The sequence below is a fragment of the Anguilla rostrata genome, chromosome 16, assembly GCF_018555375.3.
Source record: "Anguilla rostrata isolate EN2019 chromosome 16, ASM1855537v3, whole genome shotgun sequence".
In the NCBI taxonomy this organism is placed as follows: domain Eukaryota; kingdom Metazoa; phylum Chordata; class Actinopteri; order Anguilliformes; family Anguillidae; genus Anguilla; species Anguilla rostrata.
In genome coordinates this window covers 34034272-34043813 of record NC_057948.1, presented here as the reverse complement: position 1 = coordinate 34043813, position 9542 = coordinate 34034272, and the positions used below count along the sequence as shown (strand labels likewise).

At 50.8% G+C, this 9542-nt stretch overlaps 1 protein-coding gene across 1 annotated transcript in view; it reads right to left on the bottom strand.

The window, feature by feature from the left end:
* Positions 1-9542, bottom strand: part of lrp5 (low density lipoprotein receptor-related protein 5) — an 83778-nt gene that overhangs the window by 59136 nt on the left and 15100 nt on the right. Inside the window, exons 3-4 of the mRNA XM_064311964.1 lie at positions 9075-9294; positions 1723-1920 (exon numbers count right to left, since the gene is read on the bottom strand). Of these exons, the coding sequence (XP_064168034.1) occupies positions 1723-1920; positions 9075-9294 (418 nt within the window). The remainder of the gene's footprint in view (positions 1-1722; positions 1921-9074; positions 9295-9542) is intronic.

Sequence of the window (9542 nt, the reverse complement as noted above, 5' to 3'; positions counted from 1 at the left end):
CACAAACGCGCGCACACACACACACATACACACAGTGACGCACATGTACACACACAGTGACGCACATGCACACACACACGCATAGTGACACAAAAAAACACAGACTATCACTCGCTCTCTCTCACACACACACACAAATCACCATAAACTGTTAAATATGATGTCAGTTAACTTTCTTTCTTATAAGACTTCCAGCAATTCCCCCCCCCCCCCCCGCAAAGCTGGACCGGACCATATGACAGATTAAAAACGGCTATGTCTTGTTGCGAAACAGCTGAGCAAATTCACGCTGAACGCAGTGAAACGGCTCTGTGATAATGTGCGAGTTAACACAAGCAGCGCAGGCCGAAGCCTCTGGCCTGGTTTAGGACGGCCCGGCCATCCATAGCGTGCGCAGAAAATAAATAAATAAAACTTTAAAAACCAATCCCTCGCTCACACTGCTTTACCAGAGGGGGATGAAACAAATCGGTCTTTCAACAACCTGTCAGGCAGCATCTGCTTTGGTCATTACTGGGGTGCTTGTTTTAACATTGGGGGACGTGGGGGGGGGGGACAAAGGGGGGGGGTGAGTTACGATGCAGGAGAGCCCCTGTATGCCCCCCCCCAACCCCTGCCCCCCTGGTAAATATGGCGGGAGAGATCAGAGGAGACATACGGTGGGGGGGGTGGGGGTGCCACATGTTGGGCAAACCAGTGCGGTTCTACAGTGGAGCAATCGTCATCAATCACCCCTGCTCTACAGGAGAGAGACAGAGGCTAGAGTACGAGAGTATGAGAGAGAGAGCGAGAGTGAGGGAAGGAAGGAGAGGGGTAGAGAGAGAGAGAGGGAGAGAGACATAGAAAGTCTGAGTGAGAGAGGGAGAGAGAGAGACAGAGAGAGTCTGAGGGAGAGAGACATAGAAAGTCTGAGTGAGAGAGGGGGAGAGAGAGAGAGAGAGAGAGAGAGTCTGAGTGAGAGGGAAAGAGAGAGAACAGAGAGATGGGGGGTGTAAATGTAAATGTAATGGGAGCCAAATGGGGATGAGGAAACAGCAGTCAGGTCTGCCTGTGATGTCACTGCCTGTGATGTCACTGTACTGGACACTCTTCCCATTCCGGGCCTTCAGCTCTGCAGGCCCCCCCCGATTTTTTTTGCCATTTTCTCCCCAATTCCCAATTTAGTCGTTATACCAATTCCCATGGTGTATCACGGTCGTGGTCGAGGCGGTCTCCTATATCGGTCTGGGTAGGGTGCAGACTACCACATGCCTCCTCCGATACATGTGGAGTCACCAGCCGCTTCTTTTCACCTGAAAGCGAGGAGTTTCACTGGAAGAGCTTAACGCGTGCGGAGGTTCACCCCAGATCCCCTCCCTGCTGAACAGGCGCCCCAAGCCGGAAGTACTGCTGCCGGGGACTGTGGTGGTAGGCGAGTACTTATACCTCTGCACTACACAGGACTAGGGATGTCGCAGATATAACACAGTAATCAAAGCTTAAAAATCTTTTTTTAAATTTGCCTATGTTTCGTAAATGTGGGTTCGTATGCAAAAGATGGATCAGAGGAGAGGAACCAGAGCGGGTAAAAGAGAGAGAGGGAAAAAAAGGAGAAGGAGAGGGGGAGAGAGAGGGATAAGGAAAGAGGGAGAGAGGGAGAGAGAGGGATAAGGAAAGAGGGAGAGGGGGAGAGAGAGGGAGAAGGAAAGAGGGAGAGGGGGAGAGGGGGAGAGGGAGACTGACCGGGCGGATCCGTCCAGGTTGGCCCGGTGTATGAAGCTCAGCTTGGCGTCGGCCCAGTACAGCTTCTGCTCGTCCAGGTCGATGGTGAGGCCGTTGGGCCAGTAGATGTCCGTCTCCACGATGATCTTCCTGCTGCTGCCGTCCATGCCCGCCCGCTCGATCCGGGGCTCCTCCCCCCAGTCCGTCCAGTACATGTAGCTGCGCAAGGGGATTGGACGCGGCGCGGTGTCAATCATTTGTCATGGCTGTCATTACCACGCAGTTCATTTAAAAAATGGCTCACGACCATTGTCACGTAGATGTGTAGGCTAGTCAGAAATCTCTATCATTAAACCACCATTAAAAAGAAGAACAGAAAAAATTGTGGTGTATATAAGAACAGCAGGGATGAAATGTACATTAGTTATCATTATTTATAATGCCATAACCATCACATTTTTCCAATAAAAATGTTTATATAAAATACTTCTCTTGCCACCACACACTACAGACCACACATAAACAGGCACATACACACACATGGACACAAGCACACACACATATGCACGCATGCACACACACATGTGGTGGTTACAGGCACACACACACACACACACACACACACACACACACACGCTTGCGCGCCTAATGCACGCAATCCACTGCGTCTCAACCCAGCCAGATCTCCTTCCCCAGATTATTCTCCCTCTCCGTGACAGACCCGGAGGAGGGATGGAGACGGAAGCTCCACCGGAGCGGAGAGAGACTCAACACACACACACACACACACACACCGAGCGAGACTCAACACACACACACACACACACACACACACACACACACACACACACACACACACACACACCGAGCGAGACTCAACACACACACACACACACACACACACACACACACACACACACACACACACACACCGAGCGAGACTCACACACACACACACACACACACACACACACACACACACACACACACACCGAGCGAGACTCAACACACACACACACACTGTAGCGGAGAGAGATTCAACACACACACACACACACACCAGAGAGAGACTCAACACACACACACACACACACACACACGCACACACACACACACACACACACACACACACACCGAGACGAGACTCAACACACACACACACACACACACACACACACACACAGACCGTAGCAGAGCGAGACTGAACACACACACACACACACACACACACACACACACACACACACACACACACACACACACACACACACACACACACACACACACACACACACACGCAGAGCGCGCTTTCAAACGCCGCCGCGTTTCTAAAGACAAGCCTTATCGGGCCAGGCGCGTGTGAGGGCCCGTCTGCCTCCAAACACACATTTCCACTTAATATTTATTTCCTTCCCAGAGGAGATAAATAACAGGCTATAGACAGAGATAGAGATCTGCAGCCACTGGACCTGCTCCAACACAGTGCTGCTTCAGTATGGGAGGGACACCAGCAGGGTGTGTGTGTGCGTGTGTGTGTGTGAGAGAGTCTGCGTGTGGGGCTGAGTGTGTGTGTGTGTGTGTGTGTGTGTGTGTGTGTGTGAGTGCGTGTGTGTGTGTGTGTGTGTGTGTGTGTGTGAGAGAGTCTGTGTGTGGGGCTGAGTGTGTGTGTGTGTGTGAGTGAGTGTGTGTGCGTGCGCGCGCACATGCATGTGTGCCTGTGTGTGCGTAAGAGTGATAAAGTGTAAGTGTGATTGTGCGCACATGAGTGATAGAGAGAGTGTGTGTGCATGCGTGTGCGCGTACATGTGTCTGTATGGATGTAAATACATCAGGAGGGAAAGCCAATTATTGAATGATTAGAACATCTGCATACCACTTACAGACTCTCGCTAATGCTCATACATTTTCAAACAAAAAACAGAACAGCAAAGACAACAAATAAAACTCGCACACAGACTGAAGGGCTGCCACCTCATCAGAATGCACTAAGGTACACCAACTGACAAATTTTCGGCCATCAAACGGACTGCATTCCTTTGTCCAGCCAGGCAGGGAAATCAATTAAAGCTGAGGGGGGGCTTTGGGGGGGGGGGGGGGAGACAAGCCTGAGGACTCAGGGGAGGAGCACAGGCAAGCATGTCGCCAACGGAAACGCTTATCAACCAGCGACGCTACCAAAGAGACTGAGTGCACCTAAAACGCCCCCCCCGCCCCCCCGCCCCCCCCCCCCCCGCTAAGCTCCATTAGTCAGCCTCGCAGCTCCAAACCGCGCAGGCACATTCATCTCCATTACCGCCCTCGCTCCCAGCCCCCCGGCTTTAATTTGCTCCAATTTGAGTTCGGTCGCTGGCGTGGCTGCGGATGAAGAGCGATGGCGGCTCGGCCTCGCTCAGGAACCACGGCTAAACGAGAGAGAGGAGGAGGAAAAAAAAAACTCCCAGAGAGACGCGGAGCGAAAAGACAATTAAATGCCAGCGCTCGGCTGCCAAGGCGCATTTGCGAAGGGCCCTGTAAACTCCTTAATAAACAAGAATCCTTCCTAAGCCCCCTCCCCCCTTCCAGATGGACTCCTGTTCCAGCCGCCGCCGCCGTAACGTGACAGCCACACAGCGTTTTGGTGTGAGCCGCGCTCTAGAGAAAGGGAAGCGCTCCACCCGATGGTGCCGTTGCCGGGCGGCGGCTGTTCCACTCCAAGCCTTCCAGACACCGCGAAACCTTTGAGGGGGACACGAGCGTTCGATCCGTTTTAATAAAAGAAGGTTCCAGCAAAAAAAATTAGCAAGATGCTACGCGGCTACACAGCCCTCTTTGGGTGGAAGGGGGGCCAAGATGGTGGCACGATGAACGTTCTAGAACGGTAAGATTTCACGAGGTCTTTTACGGTGACTCGATGAAATACGCATTGTCTACACGCCGCAGTCTAAAATCAGGGGCGCGCTTACCCAGAAAAGGGGCAGATGTGGGGGTACAGGCTTTTGATTTAGCGCAGCATGACAACACCCCATTCAGCTAATTACCCAATTAACCAATCACGGTTCTCCCATCAAGAACTCGAGGAGTAGAATCAGGTGACTTGGTGCTGGGCTAAAACAAAAATGCGAACCCACATGGGCCTCTTTTTTGGATAAGACTGGACACCCCCCCCCCCCACCCCCCGGTGTAAAGGAAGAAATTCGATCGGACAGTCGGATCAGTTTTTCCAGGGATAACAGCACTCGCGGGTGGCGCTGAGCCACAGCCGGGAATACCGGGGCTCAGGGAACTCAAAATCAATCAGCCCCCCCGCCTCCCAACCGCCCGTGACCGTGCGCCACGCTCAGACGGAAAACAGGGCCGTCGGCGAAGCCATAACAAGACCTAATACAGCCCGTGCTGCACAAAAACAATTTGCTTCTTTTCCTAAATAAGACGGTGGGGAGCGCAGAGTCTTCGGAGGGACTGGGGAGGGGAAAGTCGGTCGGGCCCGTGCGCGGCGTTCAGGCGCAGCGTTCAGGCGCACCAGGTATGTACGCTCGCGGACAAAAAAACACCTCGGTAAGCTCCGACATCAAGAGATCTGGCTGCTCAGCGTCATCTGTCTGGCGTTCCAAAACCTCTGGAACCCGAAGAAAGGCTTTCTCTCCCCCCCCCATCTGTTTAATTCAAAAAAGGCCAGTCCATTTTTCTTATTTTTCTTTTTAACGTGATCATAAATCACATTATTGTCTCCTTTCGGCAGCTGGAAAGAATGTAAGACAAAAAAATTTTTTTAAAGACAATAACGGGGGTCTTCAAACGCAAACAATGGTGAGGCTACCTCACAGGGGCAAAGGGTTTAGACGGACCCACTCAGAGTAGCTTGTCCTGGGGCCAATGAAATAATTGAGCCCCCTGCTTCTGTTCCACACAAGGCCAGGCTCCAGCCAAGGCACAAAAGCATGTTTAACCCTCATCAAACAATAAAACTGAGAAAACATCTTTAAATTTTCCTTGGACTATTCATTTATTTATTTATTTATTTTTTGCTGTGATGGTCTGTGTCCCTAAAACATAACTTGCCTCACACACTCAACAAAGAGCTCTAAAAAGGAACTGCACAAAAGAAAAGGAAACTACATCACCACAGCAGCAATGTAAAATTAGCAAACGAACAGAAGAGGAATCACCACTTGATTGCTCTTTTTTTTCCCAACAATGAAAAGACTCGAGACTGAAAACTTCTCCACCATGAATCAGCCTGAGCACTAGTTCACTCGAGTAGCGTTTGGGGGGGAGACTAGCATATTTTCCGATGTGATTTTTAAGAGAGGGCAGGACGCAGACATCGGTGTGATTTAGCAGTTAAGAGATCAGCCGATCCGTAATGTCCCAGGGAGGCCAGCTGCCGTTCTGGCCCGAAGCAGAACACGCCGAAGCTCGAATGCTTCGGTTCTTAAGCAGCTGAGTAAACAGGTGAACGTCCCTTATCCAGGTCAGCCAGGACAAGAACTCCCCCGGCTAAGCAAACAACTCACGCGAAATACTGACATTGACAGCACGTCCAAACGTCAAAAAAAAAAAAAAAACCTGAGCTTTTCAAAGACGGACGGTCGGCCATTTCTGCCTGTTTGACTTCAGGGAAGCGTGCAGCAGAATGCATCCTTACAGACTCAGGGCATGAAATACCTTCGGAAAGAAAAACGTCTTGGCCGGGGGGGGGAGCAGATATGAAAGTATTTAAGCACAAAAAATAAAAATAAAATAAATATTCAAGACGTGGCCCCTGTGACCCTTCCCACATTGTAACTCAATCTTGCGCAGGGAGCAAGAGGCTCCAACTCCACCCAGGCAGAGCAGAGAGGCTCCACTTCAATCTCTCTCCCTCTCTCTCTCCCTCTCTCTCTCTCTGTCTGTCTCTCTCTCCCTCTCTCTCTCTCTCTCTCTCTCTCTCTCTCTCTGTCTGTCTGTCTCTCTCTCCCTCTCTCCCTCCCTCTCTCCCTCTCCCTCTCCCTCTCTCAAAATGAAAAGGGGAAACTCCAGAGCTTCCAGGGAACAGAAAGACAGAAAGTGCAATTAACCTTTCTTTGTAGATCTTCGCAAGAGGGGAAGGTTACAGGGAAGAAAAAAAACTGTCTGCAATGCAACTCCGGTCCAACAAATGACAGAAAACTGTGCGCATTCAAAAATGCGCAAGCAGAAACATTTTTTTAAAATTAAATCTCTGTTGAGTCTCCTTGTTACCTATAAACCTTTAGACATTAAAGACATGGTTGATCTCACCCTTTGCCTGTTTACGCAAGACTAAGCACGGCGACCTTTGACCAGATTTGAGCACGGTGTACTCCCGAAAACAAACATAGTGGGACGATAACATCACCAAATCCAGCTTGGTCAAACACAGTAATTACCTGAAACGGCTTAACCGGGTTCCAGTAAAATTCCTGCATGGTACTGAATAAAATTAACAATTTCCTCTAATCTCCAGGACGGGATTTCTTACGGAAAAAGGATCCAATTGGAAATTCACAGCGGTCCTCAGGAATGTTTTCAAATTTAACCGGAATCCAAACGGACGAAGCAGGGCCGCCCGATCCTGTTCCTGGAGATCTACGGTCTTGTAGGTTTTTTCACTCCAACCATAACACAGCCACACCTCATCCAACAGCTGGAGATCTCACTGAGCTGCTTATTGGTAGAATCAGGTGTGCCAAATTAGGGTTGAAATGAAAACCTACAGGGGTGAAGATCTCCAGGGGCAAAACTGGGCAGCTGTGGGATAAAGTATTTCAAACAGGCATTTTTTGTCTCTCCCAATCCGGAATGCTCAATCATGCTCCCATCTCCCCTAAACAGATACCAGACCATGGGGCCCATCCACACACTGGAACAGAGCCTTAACAGATACCAGCCCATGGGGCCCATCCACATACTGCAACAGAGCCTTAACAGATACCAGCCCATGGGGCCCATCCACACACTGGAACAGAGCCTTAACAGATACCAGGACCCTTTGGAAAGGCCACATACCACCACACTGGAACAGAGCCTTAACAGATACAGCCATGGGACCATCACACACTGGAACGAGCCTAACAGATACCAGACATGGGCCATCCACACTGGAACAGAGCCTTAACAGATACCAGACCATGGGGCCCATCCACACACAGGAACAGAGCCTTAAATACCAGACATGGCCATCCACACTGGACGACTTAACAGATACCAGCCCATGGGGCCCATCCACACACTGGAACAGAGCCTTAACAGATACCAGGCCATGGGGCCCATCCACACACTGGAACAGAGCCTTAACATCCAAACACTGGAACAGAGCCTTAAGTCTAGACAGTACGAGTAGCAGGTCTTTAAACAAGCATTTAACCCAAGCCTGGGTTTCCTATACCCCCATACACGGACAACTGCCCAAAAAAAACAACCATGTTCCTCTTCCTTCCTTTGAAGGGTTTTTTTTATGGTGGCTTGCAAAAAATTTGCGATTTCCAGTAAACAATCAGGAAGTGCTGCCGACGGGGGGAAAACGCAGCAGAGGCGTCTAAACGAGCGCTGTGATTGGCTGAGCCAGTTAGGGTGTTGTTTGTGAGGCGTCAGTTCGCACATGGGCGAACAGATCAAAGGGCAGTTTATACCACACTGCGCAGGCCAGCTCTAAACGGCACTCCAGGATTAACACCAAAGTTTTTTTTGGTTTTTGGTTTTTTTTTTTTAAGGCCAACCAGGTGGCAGGGGAGCCATATGTGGACCCCCCCCCCCAACTAAACCCCTATGTAATGATGGCTATACATCAGGTGGTTTTCTCCTTCAGTGTGAAAGGATCTTAGGAGATGGTTTCTCCTTCAGTGTGAAAGGATCTTAGGAGATGGTTTCTCCTTCAGTGTGAAAGGATCTTAGGAGATGGTTTCTCCTTCAATGTGAAAGGATCTGAGGAGGTGGTTTCTCCTGCTCTATATAAACAGGTATTTGACTCACTGGACTGGGGCCTACTCCTGGATGTGGTTACATGTGCCTGAACAATGAGAACATCTGATTTAGAGCCCCGCCCACAATGCCCCCCCCCCCACACACACACAGCAGAAAGGGGGAAACCTCCAGCCCTCGGAGGAAGACTGCGGGGAGGAGGGGGGGGGCGGGACGGGGGGGGGTCAAGCAGAGGCTGACCTGCGCAACAAGAACAGGAAACAGACGCAGCTGAACGAACGGTATGCACATCACCGCTGCCCCAAGGCATTCTGGGATTGGGGGTTGGGTTGGGGTGGGGTGGGGGGGGGGTCACCGACTACAAATATGGCATGAGGAAAGATCCAGGCCGATGGTTGCCAAGCGACAGGGTGTGCACCGCGACCCCTGGATGACCCAGGAAGGAAAAAAAAGGGGGGGGGGGGGGCAGCACTCACCGGTGGGCGGGGTTGAGCGCGATGGCCCGGGGCTGGTCCAGGTCCTGCCAGAACAGAACTTTCCGGAAGGTGCCGTCTAGGTTGGCCACCTCGATGCGGTTGGTCTCAGAGTCAGTCCAGTAGAGCTTGCGGCCCAGCCAATCACAGGCCAGGCCGTCGGGCGAGTCCAGCCCCGACACCACCACCTTCTGCCCATTACCCAGCACGCCTTCCTTCACAGCTATAAGACACAAAAGTATTTAGCACCATTAATTTTATAAAATTACAGGAAGACATTCCTATACAGAGTGATTAAGACAGCTTAATTTATCCATGCTGAGAATTCTAGCTTAAACCAGCCTGAAGCGGTCAAGCTGGTTAAAGCTGTGTTTTCCACACTTTTAGCTGGTCAAACAGCTGTTCCCTAGCTGATCAGCCAATACAGTCAGCTAGTCCACCAGTTTAACCACCAGTTTACTCTACCAACTT